This window comes from Camelus dromedarius, chromosome 7 (assembly GCF_036321535.1).
Source record: "Camelus dromedarius isolate mCamDro1 chromosome 7, mCamDro1.pat, whole genome shotgun sequence".
Taxonomy (NCBI): domain Eukaryota; kingdom Metazoa; phylum Chordata; class Mammalia; order Artiodactyla; family Camelidae; genus Camelus; species Camelus dromedarius.
In genome coordinates, this window is record NC_087442.1 from 74,183,272 (window position 1) to 74,209,505 (window position 26,234).

At 39.5% G+C, this 26,234-nt stretch overlaps 1 protein-coding gene and 1 long non-coding RNA gene across 3 annotated transcripts in view; one reads left to right on the forward strand and one right to left on the reverse strand.

The window, feature by feature from the left end:
• PTPN12 (protein tyrosine phosphatase non-receptor type 12) overlaps positions 1-1,857 on the reverse strand; it is a 79,025-nt gene extending 77,168 nt beyond the window's left edge. Inside the window, exon 1 of one of the 2 annotated variants that reach the window (XM_064487652.1) lies at positions 1,391-1,857. In XM_064487652.1, coding sequence (XP_064343722.1) covers positions 1,391-1,489 — 99 coding nt within the window. In that variant the 5' untranslated portion in view covers positions 1,490-1,857. The remainder of the gene's footprint in view (positions 1-1,390) is intronic. The other variant, XM_010984795.3, reaches the window with a different exon arrangement.
• A 287-nt stretch (positions 1,858-2,144) lies between these two features.
• On the forward strand, positions 2,145-23,969 carry LOC135321712 (uncharacterized). Its single transcript, XR_010381724.1, has 3 exons — positions 2,145-3,008; positions 3,107-3,162; positions 23,655-23,969. It is a non-coding gene; the product is annotated as an uncharacterized LOC135321712 (long non-coding RNA).
• Positions 23,970-26,234: the final 2,265 nt, after the last annotated feature.

A 26,234-nucleotide genomic window follows, 5' to 3' on the forward strand; every position in this document is an offset into this window, starting at 1 on the left:
TTCAGAGTTAAGTGATTATTCTGGAGGTGTATCTTGCCCGGGAGCAAGATTTTCCCTAGTTTATTTCCCATTCCCAAACCCCGCCAAGGAGCAACCACTTCCCAAAGTCCCACTTCCTTTTCCATTCCCCAGACCTCCAGGGTTTCCAACGCCCCAGTCTTGCGCAATATCCGTAGGAGCAGCAGCCGCAACACCGCCTCCTAAGCCGAGAAACAACCCTAAAGGGATTGTCCAGCAGAAAAATTGAGGGGGGGGGGGCCCAATGGAGGAAGTCGACTTTTGGTCCCACGCCTTCGGATCTGACCCCCCTCATAGTGATGGATCAAGAGCAATTCCATGAACAAGACTTTTAACCTCTCTCTCCAGCTCGCCAGCACAAGCAGAGGGCGGAAGAGGGGTGGGGTGGGGGGGATGTAGGAATGGGGCTGGAGAGAGAAGCTTCGAAGGTTATCTCCCAGTTCAGGGCTTCGGCCCGTATCGTCGCCTCCGCCCCACCAGGACTATTGTTCCCAAGTTCCCCACCCCCACCCCGGATAGGAAGTGATAGTCACATCCCCTACGCCTTCGGCAATATCCCCTAGGGAGTCTGAAGTAGGCTTCCTTCAGGATAACCACCTACCCGCCTCTAGACACACACATAGACACATAGACACACACACACACACGCACACTCACTCTCTCTCTCTCTCTCTCTCTCTCACCCCCTCAACCTCTAGTCACGTTGACCCCAACACCATCTGAAACCTGGGTCTCAAGGGACAAGAGGTGGGACAGGAGTAGATGGAAATTGAGCAAACCACGAAATTCCTTATGCATAATCCTTCCCAAGCGTTGGGATAATAATTCTGAACCCAGAAAAGGCATAAGTCCTACCCTGCACACTTCTGAGACCAGCTTGAGCAAAGGGACCCCATGAGTTAATTGCAACCTTAATAGCCCCGTTCCTTCGTCAGCCGCGATCTGCTCTCCTCCTTGGGCAGACACCCGGCCTCGACCCTCCCAGGAAAGGCAGACTTGATTGGGAGGTGAGGAGAGACTAGCCGCCGGGCCTGCACCTTATTCGCCTCCGGCTCCCGGCCTGAGAAACAATAGGTGGTCGCGGGCGGCAGTGCTGAGTGCGGGCTCGGCCCGACGGCCGCTCCCTTCGCGTCCCGGACGCCGGTGGTGGGGGCAGCCGTCGCAGGAGGAGAGGAAAAGAGGCGTAGAGGCGTAGGTAATCTCACCTCCCGCCGGCCTCCGAGACCACCCGACCCTTGGGGATGGTGCGTGCCCCCTCCGCCCCTCTCCTCACAGCCGCACACAAAGCGCTGGCGGCCCCGGGTACCCCGGGCGAGGCGGCAGTGGGCTCTGGTGCCGGAGAGAGGCGGCGACAGCGGGGGGAGAGACTCACCATGAAGTCCCGGGCGAAGTTGTCCTCCCCATTGTGGTCTGGACTCTTCATGGCCTGGACCCTCTGGATGAATTTCCGCAGGATCTCCACTTGCTCCATCCTCCCGCGTCCCCACGGCCGCGATTGCTGGCCCCCCCGCCGCCCGCCCGCCCGGCGCAGAGCCCGCTCAGTCTTCCCCAGCTCGCTCCCCCAGCCCGTCCCCTCCCTCCGGATCCCCGCAGCTCCCTCCTCCTCCCCACCGCCCAAGGCGATGGCAGCGGCAGCACCGGCCCGGCTCCCGATCCTACAACTTCCAGGAGCAATCGCCGCTCTCCCACAGTTCGAGGCGAGCCGCTGCGGCTAGCGCCAACCCCAACCCCCAGCTTGCTCCATCCTCCTTCCCCGCCCTCCTCCTGCTCTGTCCGAGACGCCGCCACCGCCTTAGGAACACGGCTCTCCGCTCGCCCTGCCCCCCCCCCACCCCTTCCCGGTTCCTCCTTCCCTCCCTCCCCACTAGCAGCCGCAAACGCCTCTCCCCACGGGCGCGCCTCCGCCGCCACCCAGACGCGCGGTCCCGCGCTGCGGCTCCGCCCCGGGCGCTACGCCGCGCCGCGCCGAGCCGCGCCGCACCGCCCCCGCCCGCCCCGCCCCGTCCGCAAGCCCGCCCCGCCAGCCCTTGCCCCTCTAGGACTGGCTGGAAGGCGCTTCGGCGGCCGACGGGGCGACTTGACTCCACTTCCGGGGCGTGGTCCCGCCCGGCCGGCTACTGGTTCTGAGGAACGCTAGGAGGAGGGAATTCGCCTCAGCAGGGCAAACCCTAGTCAGTTGGAGTAGGACTTGAGTTAGAAATTGCGGTCTCACCGCCTACTAGTGGGAAAAACGTATTTCTAGAAGGCTTCCGCGCAGCCGCCAGCCGTGGGCTGGGACTACAGGTCCCTGCCGGCAGGAGTCCAGGAGCGGGGGCGGGAGAGGGCGGCGGTGGGGAGACAGGCATGGTGGGAACTTTGGTAGTGGCCTCTCCCGTTCACGGCAGGTAGGTCTTCATTTTAATGTTGACGGCAGTTAGACCTTGGCACTCTGGGGAATAGCTACAGCCAAGAGAAAGGAAACGCTTTTTCAGTGAAAGGACTTTTGCTTTTTGCAAATCTGTCAAAACCCTGGTTAGTGAGTGCCTGAAATTGGGAGTCCGTCCTCATACATAACGCGCATTTGGTGGGGGCTTGCTGAATTGAAGGAAATTTGTCGTCTTGCCTTCAGATTCGTGGCACCTCACAACTGAATAACAGACTTTGAATATCTGTCCTAGTCTAATTCAACATTTTACAAAGAAAGTGATTTGCCCAAGGTCTCCCAGAATATTCTTAGCAGAGCCCAAACTAGAACTCAAATCCTTTTGCTTTCACAGCAACACCGAATTGCCTCTCACTAAGGAACGTAAACGTGATACTGTGACAGAAGTGAAGGATTTAATCCGTGGACTTCTTTTGGTCATTTATACCCACAAACAACGATTTTTACGAATTAAATTGGTCAGGCAGTTTGGTTAAAATAAGAAATATTAGAAAAATTAGGCCCCATTTCCCAGATGAATGTTGAAAAGCAGCGTGGAATTTAATGATAAACTCCTTCAAGAAAACAGGTATGAGTAACAAGATCCAATTTTCTATTTCTTTTAAAGAAAAATATTTCTCTTTAAAATAATACAACTGATGTATACCAATCCACTCTTCTTCTCAGAAATAACAACTTACAGATGTGCCCTTCCACATCTCTTCCTATGCATTTCTATACAGGTATGTACGTGTAAAAACATAGTTTTGTCCAGTATTTTAAAAATTCACTGCGAGGAATAGTTTAATTTCTGAGATAAGTTTCACTTGAAACAAGGCTCTGGAGTATTTAACTGTGATCAGATTACTGATTCTCAGTTTCACTAGATCCTGAGGAAAGATCAGGATATGGGTTTAAACACCTACCAATGTATCTCACTGGAGAGTACTCATTTTTTCCCCCAGAACTGGGAGAGAAATTAGACTGTAGGCAGAGAAATGGGCAGATGATCAGGAGTGCCTCTACTTCTGGTATGGTACTTCTTTTGAAGAATGTGCAAATCAGATGGTCACTGATAAAGACTATATGCTGGACAACAAGCTATTAAGTGGTCTGGTGATAGTCCGCTCCGAAGTAACCTGTTTGAGTTACTTAGTCCTATTTTGGCTAGTGTTTTTACAGGGTTTTTTTGTTTTGTTTTGTTTTTTAACTTTTCCTCCTATTGCAAGCTTCTCTTTCTTGTAACCCTTGAGTGTTGAGTTTTGAGTTCTCAGTAGCTACCTTTAGCATTTCATGGAAGTTAGGGAAAACAAAACTACCTTTATGGATTTCAGCTTTTTTGGAAAGACTTTCCTCTTTTTAATATATTTGGGTCCTGTTTCAATTTGCAGATATTTTTGAAATCAAAATTGGAAGGGTTGTTCTGTGTGGGGGCATGGGGAGATACAAAAATGTCTTAGAGATGCCTTCTTCTAAAGTCTGTAGCTTAGTTCAGGAGACAAGAAAAAAACAATAAAATCTTAATGTAATTTAATAAATGTGAAATGAGTGATACAGACAATGAGTGGCTTAACAACTCTAAGAAAATTATGAAGTGGGTTGTTAGCATGAAGTGGTCACAGAGGATCTTGAAGGATAAGTGAAATTAGAATTAAATGGGAAGGGGAACTCCCAGGGAAGAGAAGTGATGAAACAAAAAACATGAAGATAGCAAAGCAGAAGTTTGAAGCAGAACTTTTGTAAATGTGTGAAGGTACTAAAGTAGAATGAGACTGGACTCTGGAGAGCGTTCAATACCTGGCTCAGGTTTTGGACTTGATCCTATGGTCAGTGGGAACCACTGAAGGTTTCTGAGTATGGAAGTGAAATTAGGCAAATAATAATCTGTCATATTAAGCTGTGTGGATAAGTTGCGAAGTAATAAGGGGAGAGAATGGAATGAGAGATATTAGGAGCCAATACATGAAACAACAAAAGCTGAACAAAGGTCATGAAACTGCAGGTACAAAGACACATATGGAGGTGAGAAACACTGAAGAAAACTTACAGAACTAGGTGACCAACTGACTTTGTGGACAAGAAAGAAGGTAGAATTAAAAATGACTGAAATTACCAGATTAGAAAAGATCAGAAAGTTTGACAGACACAAAACTGTGCATGGTATGGACAAATGGAGACTTTTACACAGGTAGTGAGAGAAATTGGCACAACATCTTTGGAGGCAGTTTGGCCATAAATGTATCAAAATGGAAATGCCATTTGTGCTTTGACTGAAAAATTTATAGATAATATTTATCGCAAACATATGCTTTTTACAGGCTTATTTGTAATGACAAGAGTGGAAACAACATACCTGCCTATCAAAAGGTCACTGGTTAAAAAACAAAATCACATACATATAATTAAGTTCTATGAAGCCATTAAAAAATGAAAAAAAATATATATATGTTGATTGGAATAGGAACAACTCTCAAGATCTACTTATTAAATGAGAGAAGCTAGGCACACATTGTGTTTATGGTATTCTTCCGTTTACATAAAATGGAATGTGGATAAAAATACTTGAACTTCCATAAGATTTTTCTGAAAGATGTTTCAAAAACTGTTAGCTGTGGTCACCTCTAGGAGGGCCTTGAGAATCTTTGGTAGAAAGGAGACAATTTCCAACGTGTATATGCTGCTATATTCTGAGTATTTTACCATATGTGTGCATAACTTTTCTAACAAAATTAAATATTTTTAATTAAAAACATTTTTTTAGACTTTCAACCTAGGTGATAGGAAGAATGGCAATATGTCTAATAGAAACACACAAATAAAGAAAAAAGGAAACAGATCTTGTTTGGGTGATGTTTTTAAATGGTACAGGCTAAGTGTCAGAATGCCCACCTACTTACACTACAATTCTCAAGGAACAGCTGAGGGTTTGGCCACTTGATCCAAGTTCACCAATCCATGTGGACTGTCCAGCAACCTATGGCTTGGTGTAGGAACATGATCTGGGAGTATCAGTTCTCGCTGTTAAGAATTGGAACTTAGAAGCCTAGAGAGATTAAGTAATGAAGCAGCAAGGGCAGACACTGAATGCCACGGGGTAGACTCAGGGATTTGAGAAGCTAAAACCTTGACGAGTAGAAAGTATAGAGAATCTGGTTGGTCAAGAAAGAAGCACTAAGCAGGCATGCAGAGATATGTAGAGATGTTGCCTTATAACCCATGTGGCCATGGGAGAGATGGGGAGAATCTCTGAGCAACTTAACTTCCTCAACTTTTTAGGACAGATTCGGTTGACATTTATTCCAGAAGTAAATTCTGCTTTTCTTGAAAGAGAATAGGGCAATAATAAAAATCGTGGGCTCTGACGTGAGAGAGACGAAGGTTCAAAAGCCCATTCCATTTCTTACTCAGGGCAAGTCACTTAACCTCTCTAAGCCTCAGTTTCATCTTCTAGGAAAGCTGTCTGGTGCTATTTTAATGAGCTGTGTTTCAGAATTAGTGTACTACATGTTACCCTTGCTTATAGAAAAAACAAAGTAAGAACTGGTTAAACAAAGAATGAATGGTTTCCAGACCTTTTATTACTTTTTTACCCCCTGTCTCTTCTTTAGGCTATTTCCTTACTCACTAGCTACCTTCACTTTGGGTAAATACATGAGGGATGAGAAGAAACCCAAATATAATTTTCAGAAATCTCCTCTCTTCTTAGTACTTTTTGAAGGTTTGAGTGGGAGTTTAATAATCCAAAAGAGGGTTCAGGGTTACATACCCTGTTTCATATTCACAGTATCCCTTCCCCTCCTTACTCAGGTAACAGTAATGCTTTATATGTATGTAGAAATTTTAACTTTTGGAGTATTGCTACATCTATTCCGTCATAAAAGCTACCTTTATTATGACTTTCATGACATTATAACTCTTTGTGAGTTCTATTTTTTTTTAACAACCCTGGGAAATAATTTGGCATCATTGTTCTTGTTAATAGATGAAAAACTAAATAAAACATGGGAGTGAACATGACTAGCTCATGTAAAAAACAAATGTCAGATGCATGGCCAGAACCCACAGGTCCTGAGTTTCCAGCTTATTGCATAAAGCACTGAGTCACAATGCTTTTATACCTGATGTAATTAAGTGAAACTACAGATGAAGAGTTAAACCATTCCTAAGATTATCCCAAAGTAGCACTTCTGATATTAACTTGTCATTTCATTCTACATCTCTCAGTCTTCTCCATAGTCTCAAACTTAAGGACTCGTAGCTGGGAAGTTATGGTAGAGGGAGGGAAATTCTTCTGTGGTTTATTCCTGTTATTCTTTACTCCCTCATTCCTAGACCTAGTCACAGCAACAAAGCTGTTCACCATTTTTTATTAGTGAGTTTACTGTTAAAATATGAAATTTAGTAGATAGGGGACTGAGGGGAAAGGGAGCATATCTTTTTGTTTAGGGTAACATAAGATTTTTAGAAGAAAGGGATATAAAAATGGAGAGAAGTTTGGAAAGGATGAAATTTCTTTAATAATACATGTTTCTAAAGTTAATGTTTCAGAATTCTTTCCACATAATACTCCCTGTGTACTCTCATTGCTCTACCCTAAAGTAAGCCAGCTGGGTAGTATCATCTCCATGTTTATTTATGCTTTAGGGATAGTAATGCCTAAGCTTAGAGAAATTAAATGATTTGCCCGAGGTCATATGGATGGCAGAACTGGAACCAAAACCCAGGTGATTCTCCGCTCAATGAAAGCTTCAGAGTGTTACACAACAAAGGATAAAGGATGTAATAATAAATACTAACTGCAGGAGAATGCTGTAATTAAATCCACTCTCTTCTCTAAGTTTCCTATTTTGTATTTCTCATGCTGTTTCATTCGACGTTCAAAGAAAAATTAAAATTTCATAAGTAACTTCAAAGTCAGCTACTACCTGAGCATCTAATTAGTGACCCTTCAACATGATGACATTTAGTTTCTGTACTCAGGAATAGATCATTAACAAGGGCTGTGACATATGATTTCACCGGATATAAAATCCATCCAGTATATTGATTGGGCTCAAGTCTAGCTATCAGCAAAAAACTCCAAAACAAAACAAGCAAAAAAATCCCTTTCATTCAGTGACTGCTAGTGTTTTAGGTTAAAATAAATTGTGGATAAAGTCAAATACTGTATAATCTCACTTATGTATGGAATCTAAAACAAACTCATAGAAAAAGAGATCAGACTTATGGTTACCAGAGGCAAAGGATATGGTGGGAGTGGGGAGATTAGAGGAAGGTAGTCAGAAGGTACAAATGTAATGTACAGTTGTAACATAAATAAGTACTAGGGACGTAATGTACAATATGATGACTATAGTTAACACTGTCGCATGACATATAGGAAAGTTGTAGAAAAAGAGTAGATCCTAAGAGTTCTCATCACAAAGGGAAAAATTACCTGGAGATCGTCATTCTAAGTGAAGTAAGCCAGGAAAAGAAAGAAAAATACCATATGATATCACTTACATGTGAAGTCTAAAGAAAAAAAAAAAGACGAACTTATTTATGAAACAGAGACAGACATAGAAAACAAACTTATGGTTACCATGGGGGAAGGGAGTAGGAAGGGATAAATTGGGAGTTCAAGACTTGCAGATATTGACTGGTATATATAAAATAAACAGGTTTATACTGTGTAGCACAGGGAACTATATTCCTTATCTTGTAGTAACGTATGGTGAAAAAAGAATATGAAAATGAATATATGAATGTTCATGTAGGACTGAAGCATTGTGCTGTACACCAGAAATTGACACAACATTGTAAGCTGACTATACTTAAATAAAAAAAAGATTCAAAAAAAAAAAGAAAAATTATTTTCTTTTTTCTTCTTTCTTTTCTTTTTATTTATATGAGATGATGGGTGTTAGCTGAACCTATTGTGGTAATCATTTCACAGTGGGATTCAAGCCATCCTGCTCTATACCTTAAACTTATATGGTGACATACGTCAATTATTTCTTAATAAAACTAGAAAAAATAAATTGTGATTCCACTTATATGAGGTATCTGAAGTAGTCAAATTCAAGAAACATAGAGTAGAATGGTGGTTACCAGAGTCTGGGGATAGGAGAAAAAGGGCAGCTGTTTAGTGGGTATAGAGTTTTGATTTGCAAGATTGAAAAGTTCTGGAGATCTGTTCCACAACATTGTGAATATACCTGAAATCTCTGAACTGTACACCTAAAAGCGTTTGTCTCCTGCAGGGAAGCTTTATGCATGTTTGGTGCCTTGATTTTTGTTTTTGGTGCCCCAGTTTTGGGGGCTGCTGCCTGGGGATGCCTCTTGATTGCCTGGCTCTGGTAACGAGGAAGTTTGCATTCTTGGGTCCCACAGCACTGTTGCAATTGGAAAAATGAGTTTTGGCAGGTTGTCACCCCCAAGGCACTGTATAGGCATTGGACTGAGGCACCCCCCTACTTTAGTCTTTCTGGGAAGGAGGCCAGTTTGCTTGTCCTGGAGCTTTGACCTGAGGGGCAGGCTTCAAGTTTAGTATGCATTTGTGGCCTATTGAGCGGCTCTCAAGGAACATAGGACACACCACTGGGCTCCCCAACTCTGCCTTGCTCCAGTCTACGGGTATCACCCTGAAAAGGCCTTATACATTCATCTGGAGCCCTGAGTTTTGCAACTGCCACCCAGGGGTGCCTCCAGATCACCTGGCTGTGGTGGCCAGTGGGGCTTACACTTGTGGTCCTACAGGACTCTGTAGATTTGCATACATTTAAAAGCTGACGCCTGAGGGTTTGGCTTCCAGTCAGCCTGAATCTAGGTGCTAAAATCCTCCCCTTTGGGACACTGACAGGTCTTGGCACACTTCAACTACTGGGAGCTGTTAAAAAGATAATAGTCTGCTTGGTTATGCGCAAAGGTTTGAGAGACAACCAAGAGGAAATGAAATGACAAATTTCATCTCCTACATGAGGCCACTCCTTCAAGACTGGGAGAGGTGGTTTCATCAACTGTTAGAAACCAACACAGAGTCACACAAAATGAAGAAGCAGAGGAATATGTTCCAAGTGAAAGAACAAGATAAAACCTCAGGGAAAAAAAAAAAACCCTTAATGAAATGGAGATAAAGTAATTTTCCTGATAAAGAGCTTAAAGTAATGGTCATAAAGGTGCTCACTGAACTGGGGGAAAGAATGGATGAATGCAGTGAAAACTTACAGTAGAGAGATGAAAAATATGAGGAAGTACCAAATAGAAGTCACAGAGCAAAGAATACAGTCACTGAACTGAAAAATACACCAGAGGGATTTAAGAGAAGACTAGCTGAAGCAGAAGAAAGGATAAGTCATCTCGAAGATAGAGCAGTGGAACTCGCCCAGTCAGAGGAACACAGTGAAGATAACTTAAGGAACTTATGGTACAACATCAAGCAGATTAACATTTGTATCATAGGGCTCCCAGAAGGGAAGAGAGAAAGAGGAAGAGATCTTATTTGAAGAAATAATGGCTAAATACTCTGATCTAAAGAAGGAAACAGACATGCAGATCCAGGAATCCCAGAGTTCCAAATAAGGGAAACCAAATAAGAGACCCACATTTTACTTTAAATGTCAAAAATTAAAGACAAGAAGAAAATCTTAAAAGCAAGAAAAAAACAACTTGCTATATACAAGGGGACCTCCATAAAACAATTAACAGAATTTTCAACAGAAACTGCATGCCGTAAGGCAGTGGCACAATATATTCAAAGTGCTGAAAGGAAAAAGCTTCCAACCAAGAATACTATACCTGGCAGCCAAGTTCACTCAGAAGTGAAGGAGAGATTAGGTGTTTTCCAGACAAACAAAAGCTAAAAGAGTTCATCACCATTAAATTGGCCTTACAAGAAATGCCAACGGAACTTCTTTGAGCTGAAAAGAAAGGGTGCTAATTAATAACAAGAACGCTTGTGAAAGAATAAATCCCACTGCAAAGGCAAATATATAGTAAAGGTAGTGAATTCACCACTATTTATAAAGCTAGTATGAAAGCTTAAAGACAAAAGTAGTAAAAGTAACTATGATTACAATAGTTAAAGGATACACAAAAGATATAAAGTGGGACATCAAACACAAAATGAGGCAGGGGGAGTAATAACAATGCGCTTTACAATGGGATCAAACTTAAGTTGTAGCAACTTAAAATAGACTTGAACTAATTTAAAACTTAAATAGTTAAATATATATAAGTGGTTGTATGTAAGCCTCATGGTAACCACAAAGCAAAAATCTATAGTAAATACACAAAAGATAAAGAGAAGGCAATATAAGCGTACCGCTAAAGGAAGTCAAACCACAAATAAGGAGAACAAGAGAAGAATAAAGGCAGAGAAAGGAACTACAGAAACAGCCAGAAAACAATGAAATACCACTAAGTATATTCCTTTCAATAATTACTTTAAGTGTAAATAAACTAAATGCTCCAATCAAAAGACATTGGGAGGCTGAACAGATTTTTTTTAAATCCATCTTTATACTGCCTACAAAACACTCACTTTGTTGATTGATTGATTGATTGGTTGGTTGATTGTTTTTGTTTTTGACAAAGTGAACAGCTGCTTTGTTACTCAGAAGGGGAAATGGAAGGAAAGTCCTTGAGCAGAGAGAAGGAAAGAAGGGTGCTTGAGCAGGGAAAGGAAGCACTCAAGCCAGGAGCTGTCAGCCAAGATGGCCCGTAGAGACAGCTCCAGCCCAGGACTGGCTGAGGGGTCTTTTGTTAGAAGGCTCTGCCGTTGTTATCTTCATTCCAGTGTTGGTGTTAATTATTTTCTGCTACAGACTCCTTCCTCCCTCAGAGCTCAGCCCTGAAACAAAAAGCAATTAGCAGAAACTTCAGTGGAAACAAAGGAAGAGATACTGTGGTATATATCCTTGGATTTTAAGGAGCCAGCTGTGGGATAAGAGAAATGACCTGCCTTTTCTTCAGCTGGGTACTTCGTTTCCCTTGTTAATGAGTCAGGGTCAGTAAGTCTGCCTAACCACCTCTCTTGACTCCCCCCCTGAGAGACTTCATACTCAAGAGTCTTCTTGGGGAAATGGACGGAGGTCTCTCTCTTCTGTAGCTTCTTCCTGCTATACAGGGACGTAGGCCTGCCTACCAGAGTAGAAGTCTCTCTATCTTTTCTTAATCTAGATAATCTGACCCTGGCATAGGCTTCCATCCATGTAGCAGCAGAATCGTATTTTGAAATTGCTGGATACAATTTGAAATGAAGCAGGAAATTACTTGAATTGAAAATGGTCCAATAAGCAGGGCTGACAGGGTAATTATGGCAGGGCCTAAGAAGGGTGATCAAGGCAATCAAGGCAAGACACTGGGCATTTGCCCGCTAAGTTCTTCACCCTGTTTTCTGATGCTTCCTGTCTACTCTAATAAATGATCTCTTCTTGTCTCTGGCCTGATTGGTTGTAATCCCCTGTGTGGCCAGGTTTAGGGCAGGCAAGGGAGAAAGAGATGGATTTAAATGTGTAGCCTTGAGAGTTCGATTTTCCAGGTAGAGAGCGCTGTGTCTAGGTTCCCACCACAGGGTAAGATTGGGAGGGATTGGGATTCCTGACAAGTAACACTTGTTGAAATTTCCAGTTTTACTTGGAAACTAGGAGGCCGTGGTATGAGTTTTTTGGTCATCCATGGCAGAAAAGGGGTAGTCTGTCGGTTATAGCCAATTTTTGTTTCTTCTCTGCAGCTGCCTCCTGAGACTTAGATAAGAAAATTAGTTTTTACTCAAGAGAAGCACAGAGGTATGATCCTGGGGGCAACAGCCTCGGTAACAAAAAGGAAAGTTGCTTTAACACCCCCCACCCAAATCTCCAGAGATTCTGTTTAGCCATGAAAGTTTTAAAGGGAAATGGAATAATCTCAGTTAATCACTGAGATAGGTGGTCAGAGTCATTGCCATCCTCCAATGCCTGCAAGCTTGTCCTAATCAACTGCTTGAGTCTGCTCTTCTAAGACTTAGGGGGTCCTGGGAGACTTCAGTTTTTCTATAAACAAGAGGCAGGGGTGGGGGTGCCTCACAGAGTTCTGCTTCCTTTCAATCCGCCCCCCCCCCTTGATACTCCTCAATCTTGAGGAGAACAGGTGTTGGTCAAGAAAGGGATAATGTATTGGTTAAAGAGGTTAATCATAAACTTGGCAGATGAATGCAATTTTAAGGGGACTCAGTTTCAAATCTCCCCTTTTAAAAGACTCACTTTTTATGTAGGGACTCACACAAACTGAAAGTAAAGGGATAGAAAAACATATTCCACGTGAATGAAAACCAAAAGAAAGGTAGAGTAGCTACACTTAGAAATTTAGAAACAAAGAACGTAGTAAGAGACAACGAAGGGCACTTCATAATGATAAAAAGAAGACAAAACATTTTGTAAATATTTATGCCCCCAACACAAGAGAGCCTAAATATATAAAGCAAATATTAATATACCTAAAGGGAGAAATATATAGCAATACAATAATAGTAGGGGGCTTTAGCACCCCACTTACACCAATGGATAGATCATACACTTAAGTACTGAACAACACATTAGACCAGATAGACTTAACAGATGTTTACAGACATTCCATCCCAAAGCAACAGAATACACATTCTTCTCAAGTGCACATGGAACATTTTCCAATGTAAGAGACTACTATGAACAATTATATGCCAACAGATTGGAAAACCTAGAGGAAAATGATAAATTCCTAGAAACATACAGCCTACCAAGACTGAATCATGATGAAATAGAAAATCTGAACAGACTGATTACTTTGAGCCTCTCGGTTATTCAGCTGTAGTCAAACATAAATAATTGGTGTTGTTAGGGAGCTATTCAAACCTCAAGTAAAATCTATAAGAGGGAAATTTCATTTCTAAGACTCATCATAACGTTATGCAAAAGTCATTAATGCCCATAGAATTTTACAAGGCACCTTACATGCATATTATGTTCCATTCAGTGAAATCCTTAGATGGTTGCCTTGCCTTGTCAGTGACTATCACACTTCAGGATGCCCATTTTGTAATCACATTCAAGTTCATTCAGTACTTGAAAATTTCTTTAAGGGCATTTACTGTTAATAGCTAGTTACTTGTTTTACTTTTCTGTTTTTTTTGTTTTTTTTTTAATTCTTTCTTGGTGGGGAGGTAATTTGGTTTGTTTGTTTGTTTTTTAATGGAGGAACTGGGGATCAAACCCAGGACCTTGTGCATGCTAAGCATGTGATCTAACACTGAGCTACCCTCCCCCCATTTTTCTTAGTTTTCAACTTAGAAACATTCAGATTTTAAACTAATTTTTAAATTTTCTTTTAATATGTTCTACCAGTTACTTTTTAAAAGTAAACGTATTAAAAATACTTTAAACTTTGAGATATGTTTCCTTCCTTTTTCAAAGAAATAAGGTATGTAGTTTATCAAGCAATTATTATCTACCCTCTCCTTATCCGTCTTTAAGCAGTTCCATTATTTTAAAATTCAAATGAAACATTTGCTTATACCATTGTTTAATAGTAACTTGTCTCTTAGTGATCCTTCATTTCCTTTTCCTACGTAAATGTTTGATATATAATGTTTCTTCAGTAGATTCCACTTTGCCCTTTCTCCAACTATCCCTGATCTTTCTATTGAATGTTCCATAAAGACTATTTTAAGTATTTTCATAATATGTCAGAAAAACAGTGGTTTTACTTCTGATGAGCAATTTGTGAGACATTATTTATGCAATGATTTTAACAGCTAAACTTTTCAGTTGTGTATTTGTGTTGGGGGGATGGGGAGATATTTATGATTTCCACTAAGACACTCAGAGCTGCCCAGGCAACCCTTTTATTCATTCTTGGTCAACTCCCACAGCTCCTCAAACCCTAAACCCTACTTCCTCATTCCTAGAGAAAATAGAAGTTACCAAGTTTCTCCTCACTCCCCACTTCCCATGCAAAATTTGGAAATCACACTATCCCATACTCATTTGTTTCTAGCCACTATTAGGATTCTTAATTCTTTCTGAGGCTAACCTCTCTATTCTCTTTTACTTCTTCTTAGTCTTGCTGTATAAATATCTCCTCTCCTTTATCTGTCTTCAGTCTTTCCCTCTCCACTGACTTTCCTTATTCTACAAAATGCTTAAGACTCCCACAAACTACTGCACAGGCCCATGATCGCAACTCACAACAGTCTGACTATTTGCACATTTCTTATAAAAGGAACTCATACTTGCTAAATTGAATAACCTGTTAGTTTATGTCCTACTCAATCTCTCTGTGGCATTTGACCCTTTTCAATATATATCCTTCCTTCTTAAAATTCTCCCCTTCCTTAGTTTTATTTTTAAATTGAGGTGAAATTGACATCACATAAAATTAACCATTTTAAAGTGAACAATTCAGTGGCATTCAGTATATCCACAATGTTATACAACCACCATCTCTATCTACTTCTAAAACATTTTTATGATTCCAAAAGGAAACCCCTTACCCACTAAGCACTTCTTTCCCACTCCTCCAACCCTTCAACCCCTGGCAACCATTAATCCATGTTCTGTCTCCGTGTATTTACCTATTCATGGATATTTTAGATAAATGGAATCATACAATATGTGACCTCTTGTGTCTGGCTTTTTTAGCATAATTTTTTTCTTATTTATTTTAGATCCTAATATTTTGCCTCAGATTTTATTTAAGTAATGAAACATTACAGGTAGAATTGAGATTCTTTTGTAGTCTTTCCTTTCCTCCCTCCCCAGAAGTAACTATTATCTTGGATTTAGAATTTTCATTCTTCCAGTGTTCAGTGTTATGTTGAGTGGTATCTTGACTTTAAAATAGATTATGGTTAAAAAACATGGAAGATAAAATTCACCATCCTAACCATTTTTTAGTGTACAGTTCAGTAATGTTAAGTATATTCACAATTTTGTGAAACAGATCGCCAAGACATTTTCATCTTGGCAGAACTGCAAGTCTATACCAATCAAACAACAACTTCCCTTTTCCTCTTTCCCACAGCCCCTGATAACCACCCTTCTACTTCCTTCTTCTATGATTTTGATTACGTTAGCTACCTCATGTAAGTAGAATCATACAGTAGTTGTCTTTTTGTGACTGGCTTATTCCATTAGCATAATACCCTTAAAATTCAACTATGTTGTCCATGTGACAGGATTTTCTGCAATTTTTAAGGCTGAATAATATTCCTGTATGTGCCACATTTTCTTTATTCCTTCCTTGATGGACATTTGGCTGTTTCTACCTTTTTGACTGTTGTGCATAGTGCTGCTATGAACATGTGTGTACACGTATCTGGAGCAATATCACTATGATCATATGGTAATTCTGTGTTTAACTTTTGGAGGAACAACAAAACTGTTTTTTACAGTGGCTGTACCATTTTATGTTCTCAACACTATGTACAAGAGTCCCAATTTCTCCATATCCTTTCCAATGCTTGTTATTTTCCTCAAAAATTTTTTTTGGTAATTTTTAGCCATCTTAGTGGATGTGAAGTAGTACCTTGTGGTTTTGATTTGCATTTTCCTAATGATATTGAGCATCTTATGCTTATTGGCCATTTGTGTATCTGCTTTGCAAAAATATCTATTCAAGTCTTTTACACTTTTTAGTTGAGTTCTTTGTCTTTTTGTTGTTGAGTTGTAAGAGTGCTTTATATCTTCTAGTTACTAGACCCCTACTGGATAATGAGTAGCAGGTATTTTTTTCTTATTATGTAGGTTATCTCTTTCCTTAGGTTTTAAAACACTATTCTCTGCTATTTTCCTTCTGTGTCTCTTTCAAATGGTATATTTGTTCAGGAGGATAATTTTGAATGTTTTAGGTACTGGCAGTAAAAACACAAATATTGTTTACTCTCTGACACCTTTTTATCTCTTTCACTATCTTCCGTATTTCTTTTAATGCCTTAATGTGAGCATTTTCTAGCATTATGTTGCCTTCTCTGTGGATGCTTTCTGCCCTTTTTTTGTCCAAGAAAAAGCCTATTCAGCCTTTAGTTCCCAGTCTTGACAGCAGTCCTCTGGGGTACTACACTATGGGAAGATGCTGTGATTTCACCAGGAAAAGTCAATCACTCCTTCTTTGCTCCTATAGCACTTTATGTACTTAGCACAATGTTATAATCCTTACATTGCTTTATACTTGTTTGTTTATGTACCTAGGATGTGGAGCTCTTTAATGTTGAGATCTTATCCTCATAGCTAATAAATCTCTCTCAAGTTCCTAATAAAAGTCTAGCACATTGCAGTTGTTCAACAAATATTGAATGATCAGGCCCTGAATTTTTTAAACTTTTCACCATGGATAACTTTAAATTTATACAAAAGTAAAGAGAAAAGTGAAATGAATCACCATTACTCATCTATCAGCTTTGATAATTATTAATACATGGCCAGTCTTGTTTCATCTAAATCCCTTCACTCTCTCCACTGAATTATTTTGAAGCAAACCTCAGAAATCATTTCATTCAAAAATTCTTTTCTGACATTTTTAAAGGAAAGATTTGAATTTTAAAATAAAACTTTAGTGTACCTAATAAAACCCTCAATTAACTATCCCTCAATTTGGAGAGAAGACAATAAGAAATTGTGTGATCTCAGAACTTAAACAGTTTTGATTTAGTAGGTTCTAATCTTACAACAAATCCAGCATAATCTTCTACATTTCTACACTTAGAAAAACTCTCAAATGACAAACTGTCATTCATTATACTAAGCTTAAAGTTATTGCAAAATCTAAATTATCACAGAAACAGCCAAGGTCAAGTATTTTACTTAGGCAAGAAATATACTTTTTATGGTAAAATAAAAAAAATTGTTGAATCTCATTTCACCAGAAAAATAATGTTTCATTACACTTAGATATACAATGACACAGCCAGAGCTCTGAAGTGTTTTTTGATTGCATTGCAAATGAAGTGCATAGTGTAGTATGAGTATGGTTAAGAATGTTGAAAATTACTATTCTTTACTTCTTTAATCTAATAAACATTTTTTGAGCTCTTTCTATTTCCTATATTACCTTTGGGGGCTCTGTAGGAAACTTGTGAAGGTCTTTTGTCGTATATCTCATGATTACCACTTGCTAAGCCACTATCATCTGTCGCCTGCCTTTTATGATAGTCTTCTAACTGGTCTTTCTGCATCAGCCCTTGTCTGCCTCGGCCACAAAGATCAGAATGGTCCTTTAAAAATGATCATTTAAAAAAACGAGTTGGATCCCATTATTCCTTGGCTCAAACCCCCTAGTGGCTTCCTATCCCACTAACAGACAGCCTGCAATATTCTCTGTGGATGTGGTATTGCCCACTAGGGTGTGTTTTGGAAATTTGAGGCAAGCCTTTTGGAATATACTACAATTGAGTGGCATTTAGTGTTGGGGTCTGAGCTGCTAGTCCATCCTACAGATTCCCTTACTGTAAAGGATTGTCTCTCTTCTTTTTAAAATCAGTTTTAAGGTATAATTTATGTAAAATAAAATGCACAATTTTAAGTGTGCAGTTTGATGAGTTTTGACAAACGTATACACCTGTGTAAGAACCACAACAATCAAAATATTAAACATTCCTATCACCACAGAAGTCCTCTCGTGTGTCTTCTGCATGACTTTTGGATGTCCTTTGGACATTCTTGAAGGTGAAAAACCTTTTTATAATGATCTGAGCCTAGACCCTAACTCTATTTATATATAAATACAAAATCTTTTTGCATGGTTTTAATGGACACTGACTTTCCAGAAATGCAGCTATCATATACATTGAGTGAAGGTGACATTCTAGAATGTTCAGAATTCTGCCAGAGGTTTGTCATTTTGGAAAGTCATGTCATAGATTGCATGATCCTCAGCATTTGTGGCATTTGAGTTTCCAAGAGAACACTCCTCTGTATTTGTGATTATAAAGGTGACATATTTCCTATGTCTTTTACAGTGTTCATGTCTGAACATTTATTTATGAAATAGATATTATTTTGTTATAAATGACTTATTTGTTTCTCATTTATGCTGCAGGTTCAGTATTATATTTGTTCTTTTGAAGTTAGGGGTGAAGATAGGTTGTATTATATGTGAAGTTAATTTCAGAATAATAAGGGAAGAGTACAAAATATTTGTTGAAAAGAGAGCATTGGGTCTGATTAAAGAAGCACTGCCCTATACATTCGAATCCTGTTACTTTCCTCCCCTAGATTACTTCTCTGAATCTACTATTTGCTATTCTCCCCTGTACTCCCTTGCTCTAGCTCTACTGGCCACTGACTTCCCTGCTGTCAGGGCCCTCTGAAAGCTCCAGGCCCCTCTGGACTTCTGACTGTATTTGTGGTTTGTTTCCTTGTTAGAATGCTCTTCTACCACATATCCATGGGACCCATTCCTTCCCTTCCTTCAGCTCTTTGTTTAAATGCCACCTTCTCAGTGAGGCTTTCCCTGGCCACGCTATTTAAAATTGTACCTCTACCCACCAGCATCCTCATATGTCTTCCCTGCTTTATTTCTCTTATAAAACTTATTACTTTCTGGACCGACTTTATATTTTATTTATTTTTTTGTCTTCTATTGACCTGCCCTATGCCCTCTCCACCCCTACCCTACCACACACTGAAATGTAAATTTCATAAGGACAGAAGCAAACTGTGGGTTGGTGCTGATTAAAAAAGAAGTCCAGTTTCCCAGAAAACTGGCATTTGTTTTGATATGCTAAATAGTCAGCCCTGGGCTCCTTTCTTATCTTCCAGCCTGGTATATTTCCCTGGCTTCCCCAGCCCTTAGTCTTATATGTGAAGGCAGCAGCATCCCTAGAGTTTAGAACAGTGCCCAGCACACAGTAGGTACTCAATAAATGTTTACTGAATGAATGCCTTTAGACCTCCAAGAGAGGTGTTTTTCTGTGATTTTATCTGAAAGTTTGAAGCTTTAAATATTTTTCACTTTATATTAACATGTTTTTCTCGAGACTAACACAAAATAAATTACCTGGAGATGTGCCATTTATATTCTCTTATGCTGTGAAAGTTGGTTGATTCATAATTAGTTCTTTAAAGGTCCTATTGTATTCTTTTCCTCATCATTAAGAGGATTGACAGCTATAACCTAGAGTTATTTATAAGCTATACCCATGAGGCACACTGATGTGTGTCCTACATATGGTATAATTAACCTGAGTCATAAATTACTTATCAATCATTTGCCTCCAGGTGTCAGAGGCAATATATGGTAACTTTCTTAAGAATAAAACTGGGGAAACATTGTTAATACAAATTTATCTCATTATTTTGAGCCCCTACTATTTCAGAAATTGAATTAATTTGCCTGAACTGAGCTAAAAACCTTAACCCTTGAATAATCCTTGAATAAAAAGCAAATCAGTGGTGTAATGAGGATTACAGGAAGATGATCAATCTATTTTAAGAGAACAGCCTACTTGTAAGTAATCATTTGGCATAATCCTTTATTTATTCATTCAGTCAATATTTATTAAGTAGCTGTGTGCACCAAGCATGGGTCTGGAAATACAAGGACAAATGAGACAGAGTCCCAGTCTAATACAAGAAAGTAAACAAATAAGTTCAATAAAATGTCATGGTCACCGAGATGGCACTCTTACAGGGGACAGAAGGGGATAGATGTGGGACTGCAGTATCTACCTGCAGAATTGGGAATGAGGCAGAAAAGTCTTCAAAAAGAAGGTAGCACTTGAACCAAATCTCTGGAGTGAAGACTGTGGTAGTGTGGGTTGAATGGTGACATGAAGATATTCTAGGCATAAAGAGCATTATGGTCCAGAGGATTGAAATAATCTACCTGCTTAGCATAACTGCTTTTGGAAGGGTTGGAGTACAGGCTACTGTGGGAGTGAAGTAAGTTAAGGCTGGAGTGGTGGGCAGGAGTCATCAGGCCGTGGATGGCCTGGTACCATAGACTAAAGGAATTTGAACTTTATCCTGTGGGCCGTGGAGAGCCAGTGAAGTCCTTCACAAGGATAATATCATTTTATTTCACTGGTGTGTCAGCAGTGGCTAGATAGGAACTGGAGGTATTTCAACTGTTCTAGTGGTTCAGATGAGCATTGTTTGAGATCCCATGGTAAGAATGTGGCGATTAAGATGAAGAGGTGGGAGACAGACTGGAGAAATGCTAGAATCTGTAGGACTTTCTGATTATTCCAATGGAGGTATGGGGAGAGAAGGGCTTGGCACAAGAGTCATAATATCAGATGCCTCAAGAGCCAGACAGTTGGCAAAAATGAATTAAAGGAGCCTCAGCATCCATTGCGGCCACTATGAATACTACATGAACCAAGAGCTTAACATGAGTCTAAACAGGATATCAGAATTTAAGACTCGCCCATCAACTATAAACACACACACACACACACACACACACACACACACACACACACACTCTGCTACATGCTTTCTCTTTTCTTCTAGTATACTTGACTTTCTTAAGGAATCTGACACTTGAAAAATATTCATCTCCCTGGACGTGCAAGACATAACGGATCTCTAGGCAACAGCAAGCTTCTTTTTCTCTACTCACCTCTTTACCGATAACAAACTTTGACTAGTTGCTGAGGATGATAGGCATAACAGGCAGAGTTGCACCAACTGTGTTTGAGGATACAATGCCAACTGAGACCCCCCCCCCCCTTGGTGCTATCTTGTTTTTAGCAAACTTGAGCCTTTGCTCTGCTTTTCAGTAGAATATTACTGAGAAGTTATTTTGGTGTTTCTGAAAAAATACTACTCTAGGCCATTAGCAGGGAGAATTAGCCAGCTTCCTATATGGTGAGCTCCTGAAAGAATCATAGATGTCTGAAATAGCAAGAAAGTCTAGGATTTGCATAAAACATTGGGTTTCAGTTGCATATTAGAATCATCTGAGGGGCTTTAAAAAATACTGATGCCCTTGCTCTGATCCAGGTCAACTAAATCAGAAGCTCTGTAGGTGAGTATTTTCTTAAAACTTCCCAGTTGATTTTAAAGTTGATTTCCAAGGCTGAGAATTACTGAGGTGAACTGTAGTCACCTTGAACTGCTTAAGAAAACTGATACAAAAGTAGAATTATTCCTGTATATATATTATATATAAATGATAATTGATATTATATTATTAAGTATATAAGAAATAATATATTTCTTTTCCTTCTGTAATAGTTTGAATTCTATTTTGGGCTGCTAGTCCCACTGAAATCTTAAGAGCAATCCTCCCCTCATCCCCCTCAGTTATACCAGATTCTGGTGTCTGGCACATTGCCAAGTTGTCAGGTATTGGCATCTTGTGCAGATGATCAGGCAGTGCAGCTTGCTGCTGAGACAATCACCATCCTAGTTGGCATGTGTGGTAGTCACTTCCAGGAGAGCCCCCAGTGATCCTTACCTCCTGATTTTCATGCCCTCGTGTAGCCTCCTCCCACATCATACCGGTATTGGTCTGTGTGACAAATAGAATTCAGGGGAAGTGATGTGTGGTTTCTGAGACTAGGTCAAAATGAGATAGTGTCACCTCTGACTTGCTCTCTGGGATGTCTCACTCTGGGGATCTGAAGCCTCCTGCCAAGAGCCATCACGAAGTTGCCAGCCACGTAAATGAGCCATCTTTGAAGTGGACGTTCTAGCCCCAGTCAAGCCTTCAGATGACTGGAGCCATGGCTGACATTTTGACTACAACCTCCTGAGAGACCCTGAGCCAGAATCACCCAGCTAAGTCACTCCTGAAATCCCTACCCACAGAAACTATGTGAGATACTATTTGTTTTTATTTTACCCCTTGAGTTTCAGAGTGGTAACTTTGTTATACAGCAATACGTGACTAATAGACCATGGCTTGTTCAAATCTAAACGTCTTTTGCTTACATGACACTCCAGGAACACAGGAATTCTCCTGCTGTTTCGTGAGGCACTTGGACTATGGAAATTATTGAGGGGTTGTCTATAGTGCTGTTTACCCCAATGCACTATGTAATTTTTCCTTCACTGGAATTGGACCTTCCTAGTCCTAGGGAAGCAAGGCCTGAGTTCCCTCTTTTCTCAGGAAGATAGACCTGTTTGCAGACCTCCCATCCTTTGTCCCCAGCCTGGGGGTCTTTTGTTTCTGTCTTGGGGAAATCCTTCTTCACCTTTATGGTCATAATATTTTGTTCTTCAATCTTTTCACCATCTCCACGACTTTCAGAAATAAAAGCCAGAAAACTTGCTAGCTTGTCTGCTTTCTGCTATGTTATAATCCCTTCTGTCAGACAGTGAACACATGGCTATCTCTTTGAATTTGGGGCAGAAGAGAAGGGAAGAAGAAAATGGAGGGAAGAAAAATCGTAGTTAAATATCTCAAAATATTATCCTACTACAGTTGTTAATGTTTGAGTGCTTACTTTGTGCCAGATGCTCTACTGATGCTTGAAATATTTTATCTTACTGAATCCCTACAATAACCTATGAAGAAAGTACCATTATAATGCTCATTTTACAAACAAGGAGTTCAGGTTTAAAGATTAAGTAACTTGCGTGAATTCTCAAAGCTTATATGTGGCAAAACTGAGATGCTACGAGGAATCTGCCCAGGCCTTTGGCCATTATCATGTACTTTCTTTCCTTGTGGTAACGAGGGGAGAGGGTGGATCTAAGGACACTCCCACTTGGCTTCATTTGTTCCCATAAATGAGTATGTCAATCATAGCTAAGATTTATCTGTTCATTAAAATTTTTCTGACAGCAGCTTCCACCAGGCAGCACTTTGTAGACAGGCTGACCTACTCTGTATACTTGAAATTTTTAAAACTCCGGTTCTAAAATACCGACTAACTCAGATGTTTCATTTAATTAAGCAGGCCACATGGTTGAGAATAATTGAAGAGCAGGATAGATGCTTGTAGGGGCCAGATAACAAAGACATTTTTTGTACCATTCTAACCATTTTATACCATTCTGAGGTTAAAAGGAATAAAAATCTTATTCACAGGTAGGATCTTGGCCACAGATATGCTTTGTTTGACATACTTTTTTTGTTTTTTGTTTGAATTTGAATGCCTTTAAAAGTAGACATACATCCTCCAGTCCCCTGTCTCCTCAGGCCCACTTCTCCATATTATATTTGACCTGGCTAATCATTTATTTAGGAGCTTATCTGCTCCTGAAGACATTTGAGTTTACTTCTTTTGCTGTGGGGAATCACCAAAGAATCCATTGGGGCAGAGATGACATGAATGCATTTGTTCTTTTAGAGACGACCATTCAGCTTACTGTGGAGGAAGAATGGTCAGGCTACCTGGAAAGGGTGAAAAGCAGTGCAAAATTCAGAGACTTACTGAATGAGGAGGCTGAGGAAGAGGGAAGAGTCATGATTCCCAGGTTCCACTGGATGAATGATGGTGCCATTTACCCCAAATGGAGAAAATAAGTGTTACCCTATCCATTATATAAAGTTATTAAATTCCCTGGGAAGTATTGTGGAGAGCTTGCTAAGAGTTCACTTAATGGATATCAGGAATACAGAGATGAAATTCACCAGCAGACTTTTCAGAAAAAGTGTCTTAAGTGTGCTTAAAAATATCACATATTTATGTCACAGATAAGAATACATGTAGATCGTGTTGGAATGTACTGATGGTAACAGTGAGACATAATGTTTAAAATGGGAACTGTTCTGGAAAACCTGGGGCATAGGGTCACTGGAAATAAAAGTAACTTTGTTGTTTCATTTGGGATCCCTTTAATCAAAGGTCTCTCTGAATAAAAATATTGTCATTAGAACATGTACCTGTTTAAGTGAACATTTCTCAGATAGAGGAAGTCAATTTACAGCTATTTTCTTACTTTCAGCATAAATAATAATTTAAAACTCCTCCCTACCATACTTTTCCCAAAGTTATTAATGGGATGCTCCATCAGCTGACTTGAGTTTTCTTTTCCCCAACTCACATTCACTGGAGGTATTAATGGGAAATAGAATGTCTGAAAGACAGGAAGCAGGAGAGACATAGGTAGTCTTCAGAGTGAATACTCAGGTAATGAATAATCGTAAATCCACAAGAATCTGTTCCGTAATCTGCAAAGTATCTGCACACTCAAAATGCAAAGTATAAGAAGGAAAACCACATTGTAGCAATGTCTTCCTGTTATTCTATACATATCAGTATATTATAATTTTATAATTACTGTTAAACCTGATTTTACATTAGAAATAATGTCGCAAACTTTTTCAAAACTTTAAAAACACAATTAACCTTGCAAAAATAGTGAGTGAGATACTACGTAGAAGGCAAAGATGTGTAAGACATGATTTCTTCCAGAAGTTTAATACTAACGGAGGAAATAACACATTCATGAAAAAGACAGTAGCATAAGCTAGTATATAGTGTAAAACAAATAGTTCTAGCAGTAAGTGTACACTTGTACAAATAATATTACAAAGAGTAAAAATGATAAGGAAGTCATATATTTTTTCAATTGAAGAGGCCAAAACACTATTTGTTAATAAAACAGACTCAGGCTATTTATAATGAATACATGATAATACTCAAAGATAACTTTAGAACTAGTCAATGCAATAATATGCTCATGATATTTAGAGTAATGACAATGAAAGATAGTCTCATTTTTTGATAATCAAATATTGTATTACTAAATCTTAAGATTAAAAAGTAGTTAATTCATAAGAAAGTCAAATATTGCTCACATTAAAGTTTTATGAACTATGGAAAATGTATTTTAAAGATGTAAATAAATCATTGTTTTCAGCATCACAGATTTTACTGTAACATATTCTTTCTTATTCTAAAAGTAATACATGTACATGCAGAAGAGTTAGAAAAAACAAATAAGGCAAAAAATAGTAATGAGTTTTAATATTATAATGTAAATGTATTGACTAGCAATGGTAGACTAAGTTACTTGGACCAATCTGCCTGCTAAATGTAACTAAAAATGCTAGGAAAAAAAATGTAAAGAAATAGTTTAAAAGTACTGATGATATGGGAAAACTTTAACACAGAGAGATTACAAAGCGTAAAAACCGTTTGCTAAAAATATATGGTGATCCCTAGCAAATTTCAGCGTGGCCTTGCAGGGACAAGGGCACAGAAATCAAAGCTCTTGGTCCATAAAGCAAGTTCAGTAGGCAATATGGACTCACACAGTAAGTTGAAACTCCGAAAGCATACACTTTTGCAACAGTGGTAAAATAGAGATAAACCAGTACTTGGTATATATCAGTTTGGGAGACTCAAGTCCTAGTATTTCAGCTTATAACAATACAGATTTATAATGTTCTTTCATTTGTACAAAGGTAGTTAGTTCTGGCACTAAATCAGTTCTCTGACATGTCAATCTATCCAACTTAAGGAAATGAAAACAACCTTAAACAAATACACTGAAAAGATAATTAACCATTAGATCCTTTATCAGTTAGGAATAACTTCTACTGTGAGTAAAAGACCCAAAAAAAACAATGTACATTGAAGAATGGGTAGGAGTCTGCTAACATAATATAAGTTTTAGGGGAATAGTAATAAACGAATGGGTTTTTCTACACTGGGTATAATAAAGGTCATCATTTGTGGTGGGAAAAACATGCCACCAATATGGTGAGGTTTTAAATTAGTGAGGAAGACAGTTGGAACTAGTTGTCAAGATTTTCCTGTTGAGACATTACTTTTGATGTCCTGTAGCCAGCTTTTTGTGCTTCTGTTTGCAATGGGCAAACTTATTAGAAGTTTTTTTAAAAAGCAGAAAAAGAAATATTCCTGGGTTCATTGCTTAAACAAAAGAAAAAAATCATTGTAATACACTAACTTCACAAGATG